Raw genomic sequence first — 23,960 nt, 5'->3', positions numbered from 1 at the left:
TTAATTTCTTTTATTATGTTTATGTAATGCACCAATACATCAAAGCAAATTGCTTGGGTTAACACATTTGCGCACGTCATCATTATGGGTTATTGACTGTAGATTGATGAGCAACAATTGTATTTTTTTATCAATTTAAATTTGAATCAACACAATGAAGAGAAAAAGAGTGAAGAAGTCTGAATACTTTGTGAAGCCACTGTAAGTGTGTGTGTGTGTGTGTGTGTGCCTGTCCCAGGGCGATGCTTGTTTGGTCGTCTGCGTCGGTGTTCTGACCCAGTAAATTGAACCCACCTCTCTGTTTCATAACATCCTCTCTTCACTGTCTCGGTGTCTGTAGTTAAAATCCTCGTTCCTAGCCTCATCACACCGTTCCTCTTTGTGTTGGGAGTGAATTAAAGTTTGCCCTTGAGCAAGGCAGCTGGCAGCTGGCTGCTGCTGCGTTAGAAGGATCCTACTTATTATTATCTTCTCCAGTAAGAATCTGAACTAACTGATGGAAGCTGTCTGTCTGATCACTGTGTGAAGATGTGAAATGTGTTTATTGGTGACCTGAACAGCATCTCAGTGAGCACAGGGGAGGTTCAACCATGTCATGCTAGCTTGACCTCTGACCTCCAGATATGTGAATGTAAATGGGTTCTATGGGTACCCACGAGTCTCCCCTTTACAGACAAGCCCACTTTATGATAATCACATGCAGTTACAGTCTTGAATTCCATAAATTGGGTCTCACTGTAAAGCTGAGACTCTGATGGATCCAATGAGCCCAACTGGATTCATGTGTGACCTTGACCAACGTGACCTCACTGTATGATATGACCTGTGATGACCTCTAGGATAATCACAGCCTCATGAAACTTTACAGCCACAAACTAGAGACCTAGAGCATTCAGAGGATGGATGGATCAAACTAGAGACCTAGAGCATTCAGAGGATGGATGGATCAAACTAGAGACCTAGAGCATTCAGAGGATGGATGGATCAAACTAGAGACCTAGAGCATTCAGAGGATGGATGGATCAGACTAGAGACCTAGAGCATTCAGAGGATGGATGGATCAAACTAGAGACCTAGAGCATTCAGAGGATGGATAGATCAGACTAGAGACCTAGAGCATTCAGAGGATGGATGGATCAAACTAGAGACCTAGAGCATTCAGAGGATGGATGGATCAAACTAGAGACCTAGAGCATTCAGAGGATGGATGGATCAGACTAGAGACCTAGAGCATTCAGAGGATGGATGGATCAAACTAGAGACCTAGAGCATTCAGAGGATGGATGGATCAAACTAGAGACCTAGAGCATTCAGAGGATGGATAGATCAGACTAGAGACCTAGAGCATTCAGAGGATGGATGGATCAAACTAGAGACCTAGAGCATTCAGAGGATGGATGGATCAGACTAGAGTCCTAGAGCATTCAGAGGATGGATGGCTTTCCTAGCTAGATTGACCATAAGGGGGTTTCTGAGCAGTTTACATAACAGAAGTGCTCGCCATCCAATCACCGAAAAATACAAATTCTTGCAGAAATCTCCAAAATGTCAAAAGTTTTTGATCCTAAATCTCAGCATGTCTTCTTTTATGGTGTTCCTCAAGGTCTTGGTGTCTTAATGTGGTGTTTTGAAGGGATTATTGATCATTTTTATCAATTCTCCAGTGGTAAAAAAAGGTTAAATTTAGCACCAAATCTGTGTAACAAATGGAATCAACCCAAAAATTGCTGCAACAACTTATGAGACATAGTAGAGCATGGGATCATAATGTTCTAAACCCTTATACTAAAATAATTTGACACACAGTGCTGAGCAGCATCTCAAATTAATCTTCAGGTTCTCAGCTTTCAGATGATGTTCATCACTTCTATGTGACATCTACTGTTGACCTGCTATCTCCCCCTAAACACCCCCTAAAACGGGTCTATTGTGGGTCTCAGAGGGTTAATGATCTACTCCAGATGCAGTACTCTGTGTAGTACTCATGTTGTAATCCACATGTACAAAAATGCAACACAAAATAGGTCAGCTCAGTTCAGTCTTTGTTAAAAAGGTCTGGCTGCAGTTTGAGGCCAAAACACAGAAGAAGAAGAAGAAGAAGAAGTAAACAACAACAACATAAAGACACGAGTAAGAACAGAAAAGAAAGCTCATTAAAAACGGTGAAAGCTGGTGAAAGAGCAGATCTGAACGTGTCGGTTCAGTAATTTGATGTTGGTAGCTGTTAGTCGTCGTTCAGCCTGAAGCTGAAGAAGAGCGCTGAGCTTCAGAGGGAGATTACTGACTGATACGTTTCTTCTAAACACATCAGACTGTCGTTCATTAAGGTCAGCACACAGTCACAGGAAGTGACCTCTATAACAGTACTACAATAATACTGTAAGAGGAGGAAATGCTCGGTGAGGGTCCTGATGAGTCTGGAGGAACTAACTAGTGAGTACGTGACCCAAACCAGGACTGGAGAGCTCATCAGGACCGACTGGACCGACACATACAGCTTCAGATAAGGAAGGAAAACAGAGCTGGATTCTCCTTTTGATGTGGACACACACACACACACACACACACACACACACACACACACACACACACACACACACGAACACACACTTCAGAAATCAGATTTGGGAGCTGTGAAGAATAAATGCATGAAGGGTTGAAAAACGAGGCCTGTCTAATCATTCAATTAGGATCCAAAGCAGATGGTCTGGACACACACACGCACGCACGCACGCACGCACGCACGCACGCACGCACGCACGCACACACACACACACACACACACACACACACACACACACACACACACACACACACACGCACGCACGCACGCACACACACACACACACACACACACACAGACCTGTTACACTCACACTTTGTCAGTCTTGCTCTATATGAACTCTCTGTGTGTAATCCTATACTCAATCTCTCTCTCAGAGTAACTCTAGAGTCCACTGAGTGTTAATGAGACACTGTTGTCGGCCTGCACTTCATTACCTGGACATCCCATAATTATCTGACTGTATATGTTGTTATAGCAACTTAATATCAGGAAGCAACCTCCGGGTCTGAGAAGTGAAGCCGATGCTGAAGAGCCTTAAACCTTCATCCTGTCTACCAGCCAGCAGGGGGCGACTCCTCTGGTTGTATAGACGTCTGATAGAAAATGAGCTTCTACTTCTCTCTTGATTTATTACCTCAGTAAACATTGTAAACATGAGTTTATGGTCTCAATCACTAGTTTCAAGTCTTCTTCAATACAGCATGATGTTCATTTAGTAAATGATGGTCCCATTTAGAGTCACATAGACCATAAAGCAGGGGACGCTTTAGGGCGGGGCTACCTGCTGATTGACAGGTCGATATCAAAAACCAAGGCCTCTGTTAAGGAGGCTGGGTCACGGGCGGACATGGGTCTTGGGGTCTTGGGGTATGATGCATGTGCAGTGTAACAGAAGCTGCGGTCGTGCGTTGCGTTTGGCTAAATTCCGGCGAGTGCAGAGCAGATTTTACTGCGCATGTGTTGTACCCCCAAAGATATGACGCGTTGATGATGCTTGACCCAGCCTCCTTCTATAGGCCTTGCCAAAAACCAGGATGGCGACGGACAAAATGGCGAAAAAATAAGAAAAATACAAATGGGAAGCAGCAATAAAGCGCCCTAATGATTTATTTTCGCGTTCTCTTGAACATTATAAATGTAGCCGATGGAAACATCATTTTATTTTGACAAAAATAATCAAAACAACAACACCTGACATTCTCTAAAAACCTTTGCAAGAATAAAATTAAAAACATTACGGCGCTAGTAGGATACATTTATTGTCTGGATTTGTTAATAAAAGATGAAATTACATTAAATTAAATTAAATTAAATTAAATTAAATTAAATTAAATTAAATTAAATTAAATTAAATTAAATTAAATTAAATTAAATTAAATTAAATTAAAAATAATAAAATAAAATAAAATAAAATAAAATAAAATAAAAGATAAAATAAAATAAAATACCATCTGAAACTTCTTCTGCTGGATGACATCATCTCCTGATACATTGTTGAAAGGCACTCTGGGTAATGTAGGAAACCACTCGCTGAAGTAGGAGAAGGAAACTACGCAGCTGGAGGGAAAGTTTCTGACTGAAACATTATATATTTTAATATTTAAATTGTCTTGGGTTGTTGTTGTTATTAAATATAGATTATTGATTATATATTGATCCCTCCTCTCTCTCTGTGTGTTCAGCTGGTATTTATAGATTATTAGTTATATATTGATCCCTCTCTTTCTCTCTCTCTGTGTGTGTTCAGCTGGTATGTATAGATTATTGGTTATATATTGATCCCTCTCTCTCTCTCTGTCTCTCTGTGTGTGTGTTCAGCTGGTATACTGGGCCAGTCAGCAGCAGGATCAGGATGAGAAGATGGCTGGCTGTGTGTTTCCAATGGGACCAGAGAGCTTTCAGCGGTTCACGCCGGACTCCCTGGCTGCCATCGAGCAGCGCATCGCCCAGGAGCGGGCCCGACGCAGCAAACACTACCAGGAGGTACACAACCCACAAACACAACCTATTAGACGTTTTATCATTTATCATTAATATAGGATGAAACAGGAAGTAGAAGATGAAACATTGGAGTTGAATAAAATGAAGAGATGTGAGGCAGCTTCAGCAGGTAGATGTGTTTCAGAGGTGGTGATGTTACACAAACAAATGCTATGAAAATAAGTACAAGAAACATAAATATAGGATAGGAGAATATAATAAAAATATGAACAAAATACAATAAAAATATGTACAAGAAACAAATATAAAATTGATGTAATATACTATTAAACTATGAAAATAATTTTATATAAAAGATGCGCAAGAAACAGAAATATAAAATAGAAGAAAAACCCAATAAAAATATGGAAAAATAATATAAAAATAGGTACAGTTCATTTAAATGTAGAAAAATATGAAAAGTTAAGAAAATACTATATAAATATTTACAAGAAACATGAATATAGACTAGAAGGAGAATGCAATACAATAGGAACAAGTACAATAAAAAATATGTGCAAAAATTGAAAAGAATACCAAAAAATATGAAAAAAATATATATATAACAGAAGAATACAATAGAAATATGAAACAAATACTGTAAAGATATGTACAAGAAACAAATATAGAATAGAAGAAATATACCATTACAATGTGAAAATAATTTTATAAAAAATATGTGCAAGAAACATAAATATAGAATAAAATTAAAAAATAAGAAAAATACCATAAAGATATATACAAGAAACATAAATATAGAATAGGAGAATATAATAAAAATATGAACAAATACAGTCAAAATATGTACAAAACATAGAAGAAAAATACCAAAAAACATGAAAAAACATAAATATAGAACAGAATAAGAATACAATAAAAATATGAAAAAATACTGTAAAGATATGTACAAGAAACAAATATAGAATAGAAGAAATATACAATAAAAAGATGGAAAAATACTATAAAAATAGGTTCAATTAATATAAATACAGAAGAAAAGTACAAAAAATATGAAAAAAAATACTAAAAAAATATTTATAAGAAACAAATATAGAATATAAGAAAAATAGCATTAAGATATGGACCAAAATAATTCCATATAAAAATATTCCTTCCCTCCTGAAGCCATTAGCTTTACAGTAATGTGTGTGTGTGTGTGTGTGTGTGTGTGTGTGTGTGTGTGTGTGTGTGTGCGTGCGTGCGTGCGTGCGTGCGTGTGTGTGTGTCAGGACCTGGGTGACGTGGTGCTCCCCCGGGCCCGGGCCGACCTGGAGGCAGGAAAACAGCTGCCGCGCATCTTCGCCGACATCCCGTCTCCTCTGGTGGGCGTTCCCCTGGAGGACATCGACCAGTACTACTTCAGAGGCAGGAGGGTAGGTGACCTACAGAGAGCGTCCGTCTCCGTGTGTTTCTGTGTGTGTTTGTGGGTGAAGGTGTTTGGAAACACCCCGTCTCTCCTGCTGGAGAACCCCTGAAAGATAAATGGTCTGGTCGGTAGCCTACTTCACTGAAGACCAGAGGGAAGGTGATCCAGAGAGTCTGTCCCCTCGTCCACAGTATGTCTCTGTCCTCCTCTTTTAAACTCTCACCCCCTCCAGCACAATCAGAGTTTCAGAGACTTTATTTCCTGCATTCTGGTGACTTTTAAAGGATGAAAATATCAAAATAATACGTACACTGCAAAGGCATCTTTATATGAAACAGGCCTACTTTTAATTTTACTTTTAATTCTCAGGAAAGGAAACTGAATAATTAGAACTCCTGGTATAAACCAGGCTAATATATTCATCAGTTTTTTGTTGATTCATTTATTTTTTGCTCTGTTTGAGTATTTCTTTCTCTTAGTTCTCTCCATTTCTCTCTCCGTCTCTCACAAACTGAAGGTCCTTCAGACACAATGCGACAACGCCACCATGGAGCTCTGAAACATGTTATTTCTAACGGTTTGCTCTGCGGCACGACGGCTTTTCTCTGCGTCCAGCAAAGCCCAACTTGGGCGCTACATGTGGTGATGTGTGGCGAGCGCAGCAGCTCAAACCGTGTTGTGTCGGTCGTGAATGTATACACACTCACCGGCCACTTTATTAGGTACACCTTGCTAGTACCGGGTGGTCTTCATCTGCTTCAAGGTTGGACGTGTTGTGCGTTCAGAGATGGTATTCTGCATACCTTGGTTGTAACGAGTGGTTATTTGAGTTACTGTTGCCTTTCTATCATCTCCAACCACTCTGCCCATTCTCCTCTGACCTCTGACCTCTGACATCAACAAGGCATTTCCGTCCACACAACCCCCGCTCACTGGATATGTTCTCTTGTTGGGACCATTCTCTGTAAACCCTAGAGATGGTTGTGCGTGAAAATCCCAGTAGATCAGCAGTTTAATACTCAGACCAGCCCGTCTGGCACCAACAACCATGCCACGTTCAAAGTCACTTAAATCCCCTTTCTTCCCCATTCTGATGCTCGGTTTGAACTTCAGCAAGTCGTCTTCACCACGTCTAGATGACGTAATGCATTGAGTTGCTGCCATGTGATTGGCTGATTAGCTATTTGTGTTAACAAGCAATTGAACAGGTGTGCCTAATAAAGTGGCCGGTGAGTGTATATCTATGGTCGCGAGCAGCTCTCTTCTGCCGGGAAACGACATTAGGTGTAGCTGTATTGCCGTCCAGGTGGAAACAGTAGAGCTTATAGACGCCGTGCAGCGCCAGAAACAGGTTGAGGTAAGGAAAACAGGAGTGTCTTTTTTTAAATAAAACTTAGTTAGGTTTAGGGAAAGATCGCGGTTTGGGTTTAAATAACACCGTAAGGGCTGTAACTTAAGTTTGGAAGTTACGTGACAAATCAATACATGAAATTTCGTGTGTATTTCACGAAGTGCTGAAGGGCTGGATCCGAACACAGCGATCGTACGACCGCTCTGAGACCCTTTAGAGGAAGTGCTCTCAGTCTGGTCACAAACTGATTCTGGGGTGGTTTGGTTGAAGGAGAGATTAGATGTTAAAATAAATACCTGTGGCAACACACCGGTTCTTCTTCATGTGTTCACTCTCAGTAAATAACTAAATAAACTAAAGGTTTGAAAACGCCCTTCGTCTCTGCATCTCTGTTCTTCTCTCTGGTGACGGTTCTCTTGAGGGACTATCCGTTTTCTTTCCACCTCTCTTCCTCTTGTTGCCTCTCTCTCTGTCTCTCTTTAGCTCAGGTGTGTTTCCTCTGGGTTTTAACCAGGCATCCAGGGTGAACACACACACATCACATCCAACATGTGTGTGTTGGTTGGTCTGCAGGAACAAACAAAACACTTGGCAGCACCTCTGAGCCGGTGTTCATGTTCTGTTACACTTTAGCTGAGCTGTCTCTGGGCTTTAAAGGGTCAGAGTTGGTGTGTTGGTGTCTGGTGTGTTGGTGTGTTGGTGTCTGGTGTGGTGAGCGTTAAACTGAGATGCTAATCCGGCCGTAGATTCGATCTGAAATGCTGTTTCCTCTACTTTGGGGGTTAGACAGAAATGGTTATTCCCACCCCCAAGCCTTTCCCCTAATTAATTCAACCCAAACACCTCTGCTGTCTCCGTTGGTGTAAACATGGTCAGTTTCATTGAGTCTCTATAATGATAACTGTGTTTTTCTGTCTCTCTTGCAGACCTTCATAGTCCTGAACAAAGGGAAGGCCATCTTCCGTTTCAGTGCCACATCAGCTCTCTACATCTTCAGCCCGTTCCACCCGATCCGCAGAATCGCCATCAGGATCCTGGTCCACTCATATCCTTACACACTACTGTATGTACTCGTGCATGACGTCTTAGCGGTGCTATGATCTGCGGCTGGCTGCAGGGAGGTCAGAGGTCAGAGGTCAGATAGAGAGCAGCATCCCTGCAGCCTGGAGGGGTTCAGTGTGTGAGCAGCCGGGCCACCCTGACGGCAGCGTGGGTCAACACAGAAACTAAGAGATGCAGGCTGGACGCTCCATCACTGCAGGCGTCCGAAGCCTCGCTGCTTCATGTTGTTTATACTTTATGACATCAGCAGGCCTGCAGATATGTTTAAAACTTTATTATATATATATATGTATATATATATATATACATATATATATATATATATATATACATATATATATATATACAGATTATATATCCTGAATCCTGTCTGAGGCGAGTTTACAGCGGCTCCTACAGCTGGATGGTGTCCAGGCCCACGTAAAGGAATGAAGGTGTATTTACCAATCAACTGACTGTCTAGGTGTGTGTGTGTGTGTGTGTGTGTGTGTGTGTGTGTGTATGTGTGTGTGTGTATGTGTGTGTGTTTGTCTCATCCTGTCGGTCGTATTTCTTAAACCAGATATCATCTTGAGCTGTCTGCTGGCTGAGCTATAAACATGACCAGTAAATATTTCCCATCAAGGTAGTCCCTGCTCACACAGACACACACACACACACACACACACACACACACACACACACATCTCGGGGTCTGCAACAGGCTGACCTCTGAACTTTGACCTATACTGCCACTCTCAGCCTAAACATATCAGATCAGGTCTGGTGGTTGTGTTGTTTTACACACCTGTAGAGATACGATGACGTCCCGCTGTGATCTGGATTGAAAGGCTTTAATGATCTCAAAGTTTGCATCATTTTGTGACTTAATCCATTCATTTCTTGAAACTTCCTTCTGGGTGTACCATGTCATGGCATGTTACACAACATAATATCAGGCGGCTATACAGGTCTGAAAAGTGAATCCGATGCTGAAGAGCCTTAAACCTTCATTCTCTCTAGCAGCCAGCAGGGGGCGACTCCTCTGGTTGTATAGAAGTCTCTGAGAAAATGAGCCTACTTCTCTCTTGATTTATTCCCTCAGTAAACATTGTAAACATGAGTTTATGATCTCAATCACTAGTTTCAAGTCTTCTTCAATACAGCATGATGTTCATTTAGTAACTTATGGTCCCATTTAGAGTCAGATAGACCATAAAGCAGGGGATGCTTTAGGGCGGGGCTACCTGCTGATTGACAGGTCGCTACCACGGCGTTGTCCGGTCTGGGAGTTGTCGGTGTTTTCGTCTTAGAACTTTAACCCTTTCACAGTGTGTTTTCACTTCATCAAAGTTAATTATAACATTTTTGGTCGCCTAAAAATGTCTTATTCAGCGTTCGGTTGTACTTGGCTCCACCCTCTAGAGTCACTTCTGGTTCCAAAAAACCAAGACGGCGACGGACAAAAAACAAAAACCCAAAACCGAGATGGCGACGGCCTAAATGCCAAACTCAAGGCTTCAAAACTGTAAACTTCTATACTTAAGTTACCAAACCACGATCTTTTCCTAAACCTAACTAAGTGGTTTTGTTGCCTAAACCTAACCTAGTTGTTTCCTGTGAAGATGGCAGTTTTATTTTGAAAATACTGGAGCGGAAATTGACGTTGGACTTGTTGTGAAATGTTCTACAAAATTGCGTCAGAAGATCACCATGTTCCAATTAACTTCATTAGATTCCAGATGTTTTAGAAAAGGCTCCAGCTGTTGGATTTTGGCCAGTCGCCCCGTCCCAACGCCACGCCGGCGTCTTCTTCTGGCTCCAGACGCCAAGCCAACATGACAGATATTACCTCACACCCAAAACTCAACAACCCCGTCCCTCCCCTCCCTCACCTCACACTTGTCTATTTTTACCGTGGGAGGCGGCTGCTGGTGTTGAGAGATGTCGAGCCGGCGGACACGCTGCTGTTGTCACGGGGGATAAGTGGGTGAAGAGGTCGGTGATGGAGGTGTGGCGCTGCTGATGTTCGAGTGTGTGTGTGTTATAATAAGAGACAAAACAAAAGTAGAACAAGTGTGTGTTGGAGGGAGGGAGTCGCTGTGAGAGTACAAGTGGAGTTTTAGTTTCTAAGTGTGTGTGCGAGAGATCAAGTGTGTTCTGGATTCATGCCCGACCACGCTGGCGCCGCAATGACAAGCTGTGTGTGAGGTGAACACACACACATGCAAACACTTCTTCTCTCTCAGGTGATCAGTTCTAACACCACCTGTCGTTTCTGACAGAAAACACAGTTTGACTACATTACCCATGGGGCCTTTGCTCTGGAGGACACACATTTGACTTTGTGTCCCATGAGGCTTTGCTCAGGGAGCACGTTAATCCATTAGACTGCACCGCGGCCGCCAGCTGTGTCTCGCCGGGTTGACTTCATGCTGCTGAGGTTGGAGCTGAGCTGGTGTGTTTGAGGGAACGTTGTGTAAAACGGCGTTAGCACCAGGTCATGGTAGTGATGTGATGTTTTCTAGTCACAGCTGTTTGGAAGTCAAAGTCGGTCAAGAGGAGTCGACTCAGTTAATGTAATGAAAGGATGCATCATGTAAACGATGTTAGTTCAAGTCTCGACTCAAAGTTTCAAGTCCAGAAGTCCTTTAGAAGAAGTCAATAGTCACCAGTCTCTGAATAATGACCATTAAAATGACCAGTGTTGGGAAGTAACCAGTTGTTGTTGTAATATTATTACTCTCCCCACATAGACCGTGACGTCAGCCATTGGCTTGTGGACAGTTTTGAAGGAATGGGTTTGGTATTTTGGTCGTTGCTATCTTGGCGTTTGGCCATCGCCATCAACAGCTTATATACGATCTGCTCAGCAGAATATAAAGCAACTAAAATGAGCTCCAACTGCAACATTAAAGTGATGAACACATTAATGCATCAATAATTATAATACAATATTATAATATAGATTATTCTGCATAATGAGTACTTTTGCTATTTTAAGTTTATTTTGATGCTGATAGGAATGAATGCAGGACTTTTATTTTTAACAGAGTATTTCTACACTGGGGTATTAGTACTTTACTGAAGTAAAAGAGCAGAGTACTTTATTCACCTCTGAGTCTTTAAATCTGTACATTGATTTATCAGAAGCAAAACACAAAGACAACAAGTGAAGGTTGCTTGGTGCCGGCGACAACAATAACCTACTTATACTGTATAATGACAATAATAACCCTGGACAGTCATTCTAATTTACTTATATATATATTATGTTATTGTTATTACTGCTGTGTCAGCACTGAATCAGCATTATGTTCAGGTATTGGTATTATTTATGTGTTGTGTTCAGGAGTGTATTGGGGCATAGCTAAAGGTCCCAGACGGCACATTATGAATATGATCGGTGACTGGCTCGTCGTTATTAATAAAGGAAACATTTAACCAATAACAAAACCAAACAGTCAAAAAACAAACAGTCAAAAAACCAAAGAGTCAAAAAAACAAACAGTCAAAAAAACAAACAGTCAAAAAAACAAACAGTCAAAAAAACAAACAGTCAAAAAAACAAACAGTCAAAAAACAAACAGTCAAAAAACAAACAGTCAAAAAAACAAACAGTCAAAAAAACAAACAGTCAAAAAAACAAACAGTCAAAAAACAAACAGTCAAAAAAACAAACAGTCAAAAAAACAAACAGTCAAAAAAACAAACAGTCAAAAAAACAAACAGTCAAAAAAACAAACAGTCATTTCTTGTTTGAAAACCATCACATTTTTTTAACCCTCTGAGACCCACAATAGACCCGTTTAGTCTTTTATAGGGGGCTTCAGGGCATTTAGACTCAAACCAGGGACATTGTGATAAGGTTAGCCATGTTGGTTATTGTCCATCTCCATGTTGTCAACTCATGTTTACAATGTTTACTGAGGTAATAAATCAGGAGACTCTCATAGACTTCTATAGAACCAGAGGAGTCGCCCCCTGCTGGCTGGTAGACAGGATGAAGGTTGAAGGCTCTTCAGCATTGGCTTCACTTCAGACCCGGAGTTGATCCCCGGTTCCTTCTTCTCTGGGTTTGCGGTCCAGACACATTTCCTCCTTGCTGTTCTTTCAAAATAAAAGCCGTCTGTGGAGCTGCTAGACCAGCGCTGGTTAGAGGGATAGCTTTGATTCTGGATTGTTCCAGTCTTGAGCTTCAGGTACAAACTCAAGAGAAGAATGATGGAGACACAGAAATGTGGAAAGAGGGAGGAAGTAAAAAGCTAAGAGAGAGAGAGACAGAGAGAGAGAGAGTGAGAGAGAGAGAGAGAGAGAGAGAGAGAGTGAGAGAGAGAGAGAGAGTGTGAGAGAGAGAGAGAGAGAGAGAGAGAGAGAGAGAGATGTGGGAGGTATAATGACATTACCGGTACGGTGGCCTGGGAGGTCCATAACAGCAGGGCTATCATTACGGCATAATTAGCTCCTGGCTCTGCGGCGACGGCGGTGGGGGGACATTTGCGTTGTTTGTCAATCGGTAACCGTATTATCTCACCGCCTGCCACCGCGCCACAGCAACATCATTACAGCCGGCACTCAATCAACAATTACCCTGCAGCTCAAACAACTTTCAGCTGGAGTTTGGGCCGCGTTCACTCGGGGAGTATGTTCCTTCTGCCAAATTACAATAATTATGATTCATTTATAGCTGTGATTGACAGCTGAGCGAGGTCTCTCCCACCTCATCGCACGTAGCGGCGCCGAACATGGCAGGTGAAGGTGATATTTAACGTGTGTCGCTGCCTTCTGACAGTTTGGAAAAGTTACTGCTCCCCGTTATATGATGATTAGACAAGAGTGGGCCCTTTCTCCCACCGGTGCCGTTAATGGCATATTAATTAGCTGTATTGAATGTGGCAGGCGTCGGAGGGGAGCGGCGAAGAAGCACACATGCTAACTCGGTGCAGCCTTTCAGTTCACTTCGTCTTTATTTAGCTCTAAAGGGAAAGAAAGGAAAACAGCACGTGTGGAATCACTTGTGCATGTTGTTGGTACACACTCTCACAGACGTTTCTACATTAACATTTCAGGTGTTTAGCCGACACTCTGCAGAGAGACTCGCAGCGAGGGAACGAGCCATAAAAGCTCCTCGACCGACAACATCACATTTGACTCGGTGCTCTTCTCCGCAGCGACTAAGAGCCCTAAATCACAGAAAAGTACACCAAATTGACTAATTCTCCTTCTGGTACTTATTGTCCTCTCTCTGCTAAACTCCACCCACCTGATACCCGTCAGATCTCAGGTCACAGGAGAGCTTTTCTACACTGTTTATTTAAAGTCTTCACACTCAGAGCTACAGAGGCATTTTAGACCAGATGGAAGATTTAAAAAAAAAAAACGTATTAAGGAGTGTTTGAATGTCGGCTTCTCGTCCTGTTACTAATCAACACTGCTAATTCTTTTTAATTTGATGATGTTTGATTTAAGTCTGCTATTTGTCTCTTTTAATGTGAAATTTGTAATATCAGAATCAGAAATACTTATCGGGGAAATCAAGAAGAAATAGAAGAAAAATAGAAATAAAGAAGTGTGTAAAATATAAATTATCTACATAATGCTGCAATATATAACACAATATATGTAGAAGAATAAATATTATCAATTAATTAAATGTAATTAATAATAATTAATCAAATACTAATTAAATCACTAATTAAATATTATTCTTATTGCTATAAAAGAGAAATGAGACATGTAAGAAAGATGTACAAAAATGTGCATCAATCACGAACAATATATAACCACGGTGTAAATAAGTAAATACAAAATACTGAGAAGTGGGATCTATTGAGTGTTAAATATAGAATAGTGTTAATACGAATGTCTTTCTTCCTTTGTTGTTTTAAACTTTTTGCCGTCTGTTATTTGTCTCTTTTATGTGAAATACTTTGGAAATTGGGATGTTAAAGCTGCTCTTATGTGTATATATAAGCACAAAGAAATCTAAGAAAAATAGAAATAAAGGAGAATGTCAAATGTAAATTATGTACATAATGCTACAATATATAACACAATACGTATATGTAATTCAATGTAATTAATAATAATTAAATAAACAATAATTAAATACAAATATTAAATAAGAAGAAGAAGAAGAAGAAGAAATGAGAAATATAAGAAATATGTATAAATAAGTGCATCAAACACGTAAAATATTTAACCACAGTGTAAATAAGTAAATAAAAAAATGTTGAGAAGTGGGATCGATTAGAATTAAATAACAATATGTCTTTTCTTATGTTGTTTTATATTATTATATTTATGAGAAATGTAAATTATATACATAATGCTCCAATATATAACACAATATATGTAGAGTAATACATAATATTAATATTAAGTAATTAAATTACATTAATATTAATTAAATAATAATAATAAGAAGAAGAAATATGTACAAATATGTGCATAAAACAGGTATAATCCAATCTTACTTCTAAGTCATCAAAAATAAATTGCACTTCCAAAAGTTGGCGAGACAGCGCACGTTCAAAAATCCAGTCAGAGTATAAAATACCGGGCAGATAGCCAATCGTAGTTGAGGATAACGGGGTGGCCGATGAGACGGCGGACCATTTTATTGTTATTTATTAATCATTATAAACAATAATGGTAAATATAGAATTCAGGGACGGATGAATTATTCCATGTCAGTGTTGTGAGACGCTGCTGCACCTGTTGCATCAACATTCATCTCATTTGTTCTGTGTGGTTTTCTTGCTAACGCGGTTTAATGTCTGCAGTGTAACGCGACCTGACACCCGTGTGACTCGCTGACGTCCTGTCGTTAACGGTCAGATAATCAAATCCTGACACACAGATCATGTATTATCTGTTTCCTACCTGTATGTGATCGTGAAAACGTCTTCTTCCTTAACCTGCTCACGTTATTCAGCCTGTTCATCATGTGCACCATCCTGACCAACTGCTGCTTCATGGCCATGTCGGAGCCGGCGTACTGGGCCAAATACCTGGAGTAAGTACACCTGGGAGCTGTCTGTAAATCATGTTTATAATAAAGTCATTTTTGATATATTTTAAGGTAAATATCGGGGTAATTTGGCAGTAATTTCAAACAGGTTATTTGCTTATCATCACCTAATTACCATGAAATCTGCGGACCTGTAAAATGAAGCGTTTCCAAACTTGACCCGTTAAAACATAAAGTATTTCTTGTTACTTTGGATGAACTGAGCTTTTATATTTCAGCTCTGGCTTCATGCTGCTGCTGACGTGACTGTCTCTCTCTCTCTCTCTCCTGTCTGCCTGTCTTTGTACGGTTGAGTTGACGCCCTGTCGGGTCAAACTTGTTCCTGGGGACAAAATAAATAAGTGAAGGAGGTTCGGCGGAGAGTCGAGGCTCTGCTGATTTAATGAATATTCATCCTGCCTCTCTCTCTTCCTTTCTCCCATCTTGCTATTCTCCCATTACTCCTTCCTTCCTCTCTTCCTTCCTTTTCATCCCTCCCTCCTTCAGGTACACCTTCACAGGTATCTACACCTTCGAGTCCCTCATCAAGATCTTGGCGAGGGGTTTCTGTTGGGGACCCTTCACCTTCCTGAGGGACCCCTGGAACTGGCTCGACTTCAGCGTCATCGCCATGGCGTGAGTCAAACGCAACGTCATACTGCACCCACCGCCTGTAACCGCACACACCTCTGACAATACACCTGCATCGCCGGGTGTGAGCTTCTCATTCACTTCAATGAGACCTGTTTGTAGAGCTCACTGCCGTATTCACATTGAATACAGTGCGTTTTCCTCAACGGCTTGTGCTGCGATTAAAGATGAGAACGTCTTTACAAGATGTGTTTCTAAAAGGGCTGTCAACGTTAACACGATAATAACGCGTTCAATTTGTTTTAACGCCACAAAACTACTTAGTTAGGTTTAAGAAAAGATCGACTTGGTTAGCTTTAGGCAACAAAACTACTTAGTTAGGTTTAAGAAAAGATCGACTTGGTTAGCTTTAGGCAACAAAACGACTTAGTTAGGTTTAAGAAAAGATCGACTTGGTTAGCTTTAGGCAACAAAACTACTTAGTTAGGTTTAAGAAAAGATCGACTTGGTTAGCTTTAGGCAACAAAACTACTTAGTTAGGTTTAAGAAAAGATCGACTTGGTTAGCTTTAGGCAACAAAACGACTTAGGTTTAAGAAAAGATCGACTTGGTTAGGTTTAGGCAACAAAACTTATTTAGGTTTAAGCAACAAAACTACTTAGTTAGGTTTAGGCAATAAAATTACGTAGTTAGGTTTAAGAAAAGATCGACTTGGTTAGGTTTAGACAAAGAAACTACTTGGTTAGGTTTAGGCAACAAAAATACTTAGTTAAGTTTACGAAAAGATCGACTTGGTTAGGTTTAGGCAACAAAATTACTTATTTCGGTTTAAGCAACAAAAATACTTAGTTAGGTTTAAGAAAAGATCGACTTGGTCATGTTTAGGCAACAAAACTACTTAGTTAGGTTTAGGCAATAAAATTACTTAGTTACGTTTAAGAAAAGATCGACTTGGTTAGGTTAGAGCAACAAAACTACTTAGTTAGGTTTAGGAAAAGATCCACTTGGTTAGGTTTAGGCAATAAAATTACTTAGTTAAGTTTACGAAAAGATCGACTTGGTTAGGTTTAGGCAACAAAACTACTTATTTCGGTTTAAGCAACAAAAATACTTAGTTAGGTTTAGGCAATAAAATTACTTAGTTACGTTTAAGAAAAGATCGACTTGGTTAGGTTAGAGCAACAAAACTACTTAGTTAGGTTTAGGAAAAGATCCACTTGGTTAGGTTTAGGCAATAAAATTACTTAGTTAAGTTTAAGAAAAGATCGACTTGGTTAGGTTTAGGCAACAAAACTACTTAGTTAGGTTTAAGAAAAGATCGTGGTTTGGGTTAAATAATGGTCTCCTGAGCGGAAGTCTGGTGTTACATGATAAATAAATCAACTTTGATTGAAGGAACTAAAGAGGCGTTTGGAGGGCAGTAACATAAGTAGAAAATGTTGCAGATTAATAGATGACGCATGAATATGAATCGGTACGAAATGCATCTGGTCTAATTCCAACGCGTTCTAGCTTACCTTAGTTTATGTGGTGTCACTCTACAGTAAAACCAACACTTCAAAAAAAGGGAGTGATTATGCAAGTTCAGCTGCTGGGAGGCTTTTAATGTGAAACATCTGTGCAGGAAAAAAAAGCTGCAAAGCAGAACTGAGTGGAATGAATCAGTGGAAGCGGCGAGCGTGACACGAACGTGTTTGTCCTGATGGGATTAGGGGCTGTGGAATTAAAAATAAAGACTAATAGAAGCCCGTCTCTGCTGCTGAGGTAAACTTGAAAACATCCAATTTGTCCAGCTATACGCTCAAGTGTGTGTTTGTTCAATTCGGACACATTTGCAAAGTAAGGAGAAAGTACAGAAGTTGCCTCATTGTGCTGTCAGTCCACGAAATAACTAACTTCAGGCCTCAGCATCATATATCAGTAATAAACTTAATGAGGCTGGGCCGTTAGAAGTAAGTCTGCGCTGTGATGTGAGTCATGTTTCTGGTCTGCGGTGGTACTTATACTTTTACTTCCATTATTTCAGAACATAATATTGCACTCTGCTTCCTCTGAGCGCCGTCGACGCCGTGCGAGCGGCAGCCTGTCATCATGCTTCAGAAAGAAAGAAAGAGCGTGACCTGTCCACTTCAGTAATTGACTGACTGATGGAAAATCGCTGTGGTTTGGTTTGGTTAGCGATCAGGTGGCGATCAATCAGAGAGCTGGGGAGCGGGGGAGGCGTGCATGCGAGGGACGCCGGCGGGAAGATAAACGATCTCAATGAACCGATCGGATCAATAGTTGACCCGAGGCTCGGCTGCAGGGGCCGGGCGCGCGCTGTAATGAAGCGGTGTCACCTCCACCGCGGCCTCCCTCTAAATTGCAGCGTCTTGATGAAGGTGCCCTCAGATGGCGAGGACGAGTTACATAACGCGACCCCGACGACCTGCCGCCAAATCCCTTAAGGGAGAAATGGCTTCACTTAAAGGACAAATTCACCATTAAAACAGTCACATCAGCTGCTGATGGACTTCACATGTATTCGCTCAGCAGGTCTTCTCCATGTGGATAACAAAGACACCGTTATCTTTCATCCAGTTAAGCAGCTTCATTGCCTTCAGAATACATTTATATATACGACTAATGTGCTTCGCCAAATGTGTTTTGGAGGAAACATAATTGCCGTCTAGATAACGTGTAATGTTTCCAGTCCTGGAAGTGTGACATTCCTACAGAGAGGTCGTAGGGAGGTGGATGCAGTGGATGGTTGGCGTTTAGACTTCTGCTAACCGCAGCCGGGAGCAACCCTTTCTCTCCGTCTCTGAAACGCTTCTCCGATATTGTACGACTCTCTTTTTAACTGACTTTACTGATGGATAGTTAACTATAGACATCCACAGATTTATTAGCTCTCAATTTATCTTTACAGCCCGCTGGTAGCCAGCGTTGGCTAACGTGTTCAGAGAGTTATTCTGCCTCCACTTCGCGCTCCGCCAACAAAATCCATCTAGTCATCATGTTGACTAACAGAAAGGAGGTCTACGTTGCATTCAGTGATCCACCCACACACACACACAGAATGTCAGTGGGTGTGTGTCCTTGAACCGAGGGCCGTCCTGCGGTCAGATGGATCTTTAGGAGGACAGGGACACATAAGTCACCTCTGTGTGGTCGCACACACTTAAAACAAACCATGATAGTGCACGTTTGGACACACACAGTCCGCCCCTGACACATCACCCCCCTCTGTGCCCCGGCTTTATTAAAACCAGAGTGATGGTCGGTGAATGGACACACCCCTACTGACACACACACACACACACACACACACACACACACACTAAATGTCTGATTGATGCTGTCCTCCCCTCCCACCGAGTCAGGATTCCCATGGAGACAGAGTCCATTACCCTCCCCCCCCTCACCCAACCACACACACTGGGCCCGCCCCAGTCTTCCTCATATTGCCGGTGTAATGACATGTTAATGGCTGCCATCACCGCACCGGCAGCACCCGACAGTTTCACAGCATTAAAGCTTCTATATCTTCTTAGCATCATAAAATCATCAATAAATCATTCACCTATCTCCTGATTCGATACCATCACCATACTTGTATTGCAATTTTTAAGTATTGCGATTCAATATTATGATTTGTTTTGCGATTTTTGTTAACTTTTATAACATTAAACCAGGGGTCAGCAACCTTTACTATCAAAAGACACATTTTAGGCAAAAAACATCTGTCTGGAGCTGCAAAACATGTGATCATTGTGATGAAGGTAACACAGTTTATAGTCTAAGTATATAGTATATAAGTCTAATGCAGTGAGGGCCAAAGAGACGTTAGTAGTAAAGTTGAGGTTTGGACTAAAGAAACATAGTGAAGGTGTCACTTTGGGCTCTGGGTCATTGTGTCGAATGTTCCTCAATATTTTCATTATTTTTTTACAAACAATCAATCAAATAATGGAGAAAATAATCAGCAGATGAATCCATAATGAAAATAATCATTAGTTAATAGTTCAATGAGCATCAGCTCAACCAACTACAACAATAAAATCATGCTTTTACATTAATGCAAGTAATGATAATTAATGATAGAATATAGGCTTTGATAGTACATAAACAGTCACACTTTTAATTCTTACATACTTTTACTGAAGCGACATTTTCAATGCAGGACTTAGAGTATTTTTACAGCGTGGTTTTACTGTAGTAAAGGATCTGAATACTTCCTCCTACATAGCTACAGTCAGTGCAAAGAAATGATTGGATGCCATTTGAAATGTGAATTGAGGCAGGAAGGTGAAAATGCTTCAACTTATATAATAAAATAATAATAAAAAAACAATATAATTCATCAGTTCATTCATTTAAAACCAAGTAATACAATGGTTTGTTGCCAGTTGACCCATTTAAACATGGAGAACATACAGTATGAATGAGGTGCCTCTCCAGTGCTGTCACTGGTTGTACTGGTGCATCTAAATGGCCTGTTCCCCCCTCGCCACCACTGTAATTCAATCAGGCTGCCAGTCAACGGCGGTGAAATATGAGCCGTAATGGAGGGCAGTTAGCTGCTCGGGATCAGATGACTAATCTAACTGGGGGGGGGAGGTCCGAAATGGCCGTCGTCGCCTGGCGCCCTTCCGGCTCTCACGGCCTCGTCTGATTAACTCTAAAGGGGAGAGAAGTGGCACCGTCACAACCCGGCATTTTACCTCCTTATACACCTTCTGTTTGGTATTGTTATGGGTTATGTTAAGGGACTGTTTGTAACTTCTTACACGTATAAATCATTGCGGGTCGGTGTCCTACGCTGTTCAGACTCAGACTCCAACACAAACTCCAGTGAAGCACCAAAACCTCTTGGTTGTATCTAGTGAAGCCCGTCTGTTAAACAGTGTTGACGTAGCTTTGGTCTCCAGGACCGGAGTCTCTACTGTACTCTGCTCCTCTGCTCCTCTGTTGCCTTCACTCACACACCGCGCTCCTTCTCTCTCCACCTCTCACGTGCATGCTGCTCACTCCACACTGCAGAAGAGTTAGTTTAGCTCTGAGAATATCTAGTGAATGTACAGTGGACGTTTGTGCAGAAATAACTGCTGCAGCTCCTCCAGACCAACAGAGGTTTCCCGTGTCTTGTGAAGTGACGGGGCTCCGCAGAGAGAAACGTTATCGTCTCTGACCGGGTGCCGGGGGGAGACGATAACGTTTCTCTTCCTGCTTCAGCCCCGGGTAGAAGCAGGAAAAGCCAACACTAGGATCAGCATTGATTCATGGAGAGACCTTCGTCTGGTCAGCTAACATTACTGCCAAGCAGCTGAAATATAGAGTGATATTGTTGAGCGATGCTCGTTCATGTCTATGTAGAGCGAGCACAAGCGCCAGCAACAGGACGCTGACTTTAGTTGACTTAACGGACACAGGTGTCGCTGTAACAAGACATTTCTGAAAGTTACAAACAGTCCCTTTAACAGATTTTTCAGTATTGTTTTTATCCAATTAACATATAAAGGTGTCCAACAGCACCATGACATGTCGCGGTTTATCTTGAATAACACAATCTGATGTCACTATTGTACATCAAACAGTCACGTTAATGCGATAATAACGCGTGAACACAAATTCGTTTTAACGCCACTAATTTCTTTAACACGTTAACACAATCGATCTTTCGGAGGATGTAGAGGGCTCAGTTTTAAAGCTTGAGTGAAGATTCTGGTATCATATGAAACTAGAACATCTAAGGTATCCATTGGTACCAACCATGTCATACTCTTTACTACAACTGGGATTGTAAATATGATGGAACTTCTCTAAACTGCATCATATTTTGGTTGGTTTATGGATTCTAAAAGCTGAAGACTTCTTGTTTTCAAAACAGTAAAACATGCATATCTTCTATAGCCCCTTTTCTGTTAGTAACCATGATGAGGTATTTTGTTGGCGGAGCGTTAAGTGGAGATAGTTTAGTATGATATCTGGATTCTGGCAGCCAAGAACACAGTAAGAGGACCTTTTAGATGTGTAACTTTAGCCCACTGCTAGTGTTAGTTAGCCTCCAGTCTTTCCTTTGTTTAGCCTCCAGCTATCACCGTGACGTCAACGCAAAAAGTCGAGCTTAAGGAGTTAATTTCCAACGTAGCATTACAGATAATGCTCTTCTTAGGAAAACACGGTGAAGAACAACCTTACATTTGATTTAATCTTTTATTGTCTTACACCTTTTTTCATTTTTTCTTTCCACATCTGTAAAATCCACTCCCTGGTTGTATTATAGCAGATCAACAGCACCCACTGATTCGCTGCCAGCTCTTGGTTGATGTGTTAAACCTGATGGTGCTCTGTTGGTGCTCTAACTCACCGGGGTTGTATTGTTTAAATCACCGCAGTATTTTCAGACTTTGTTATGTTTTTCTTCTTTCGTTGTATGTTGACAACCACCACACTGCCCCCTACAGGCTGTTAACAGAGTTTATCAAAGTAGGGAACCTGCAGGCGCTGAGAACCTTTAGAGTGCTGAGAGCCCTGAAAACTATCTCAGTCATCCCAGGTAAGGCCTCACCACCACCAGGGGGCGCCAAGGGACGAAACCCCCCTCCCACCCCCAAACACTCGTCATCGTAACGTCATCGTGAACGTCCTCTCTTGTTCGTCCCGTGTCTGCCGTGTCTTGCAGCGTCAGTCCCCGCCCACTTCCCACTCTCTGCCCAATCAGGGGTCACGGGTGTAATCACCTGATCTGAACTGAAGACACAGTGAAGAAGGAAAAGTCAGATATGTGAAAGCTGAACACACGATCCTCAACTGGAGATGTTTGATTTAGGATCAGGAGGACATCCTGACTTGAGCCGTGGTCGGGGCCATAGATTCTAACTTACTGATATTTCAGAGCCATGGTCGGGGCCATAGATACTACTGATATTTCAGAGCCGTGGTCGGGGCCATAGATACTACTGATATTTCAGAGCCGTGGTCGGGGCCATAGGTTCTACTGATATTTCAGAGCCATGGTCAGGGCCATAGGTTCTACTGATATTTCAGAGCCGTGGTCGGGGCCATAGATTCTACTGATATTCCAGAGCCATGGTCGAGGCCACAGGTTCTACTGATATTCCAGAGCCATGGTCAGGGCCATAGGTTCTACTGATATTTCAGAGCCGTGGTCGAGGCCACAGGTTCTACTGATATTTCAGAGCCATGGTCGAGGCCATAGGTTCTACTGATATTTCAGAGCCATGGTCGAGGCCATAGGTTCTACTGATATTTCAGAGCCGTGGTCGGGGCCATAGGTTCTACTGATATTTCAGAGCCGTGGTCGGGGCCATAGATTCTACTGATATTCCAGAGCCATGGTCGGGGCCATAGATTCTACTGATATTCCAGAGCCGTGGTCGGGGCCATAGGTTCTACTGATATATCAGAGCCATGGTCGGGGCCATAGATTCTAACTTATTGATATTTCAGAGTCGTGATCGGGGCCATAGATTCTACTGATATTTCAGAGCCATGGTCGGGGCCATAGATTATAACTTACTGATATTTCAGAGCCGTGGTCGGGGCCATAGATTCTACTGATATTTCAGAGCCGCGGTCGGGGCCATAGATTCTACTGATATTTCAGAGCCATGGTCAGGGCCATAGATTCTACTGATATTTCAGAGCCATGGTCGGGGCCATAGATTCTAACTTACTGATATTTCAGAGCCATGGTCGGGGCCATAGATTCTAACTTACTGATATTTCAGAGCCGTGGTCGGGGCCATAGATTCTAACTTACTGATATTTCAGAGCCATGGTCGGGGCCATAGATTCTAACTTACTGATATTTCAGAGCCGTGGTCGGGGCCATAGATTATAACTTACTGATATTTCAGAGCCATGGTTGGGGCCATAGATTATAACTTACTGATATTTCAGAGCCGTGGTCGGGGCCATAGATTCTAACTTGTGTTTTTAAGTTAGCAGTGAACACGCTAACTGCTTGATTTGCAAAAACAAGCGGATTAAGTTTGATATAATTTTCTAGTTATCGTTAATACTTTGGACTTTGGAGTTTTTCTCC

General features: G+C 41.5%; 1 protein-coding gene across 5 annotated transcripts in view; it reads left to right on the top strand.

The window, feature by feature from the left end:
* The window catches only part of LOC141759841 (sodium channel protein type 2 subunit alpha-like), a 187,898-nt gene that overhangs the window by 37,657 nt on the left and 126,281 nt on the right, over window positions 1-23,960 (top strand). For 3 of the 5 annotated variants that reach the window (XR_012592206.1, XM_074622275.1, XM_074622273.1), the window contains exons 2-6: window positions 4,385-4,549; window positions 5,776-5,919; window positions 8,190-8,308; window positions 15,233-15,322; window positions 15,824-15,952. Coding sequence is in view for 3 of the 5 variants with exons in the window: in XM_074622275.1 (XP_074478376.1) it covers window positions 4,427-4,549; window positions 5,776-5,919; window positions 8,190-8,308; window positions 15,233-15,322; window positions 15,824-15,952 (605 nt within the window). In the remaining 2 variants the exon portion in view is untranslated. Of the gene's footprint in view, window positions 1-4,384; window positions 4,550-5,775; window positions 5,920-8,189; window positions 8,309-15,232; window positions 15,323-15,823; window positions 15,953-22,356; window positions 22,449-23,960 lie in introns of those variants that run through there. The other 2 variants (XM_074622274.1, XM_074622276.1) reach the window with 2 other exon arrangements.

Source organism: Sebastes fasciatus, chromosome 21, assembly GCF_043250625.1.
Source record: "Sebastes fasciatus isolate fSebFas1 chromosome 21, fSebFas1.pri, whole genome shotgun sequence".
Taxonomy (NCBI): Eukaryota; Metazoa; Chordata; class Actinopteri; order Perciformes; family Sebastidae; genus Sebastes; species Sebastes fasciatus.
The sequence above is the reverse complement of the archived record's forward strand: the minus strand, read 5'-3'. Positions and strand labels throughout refer to the sequence as shown.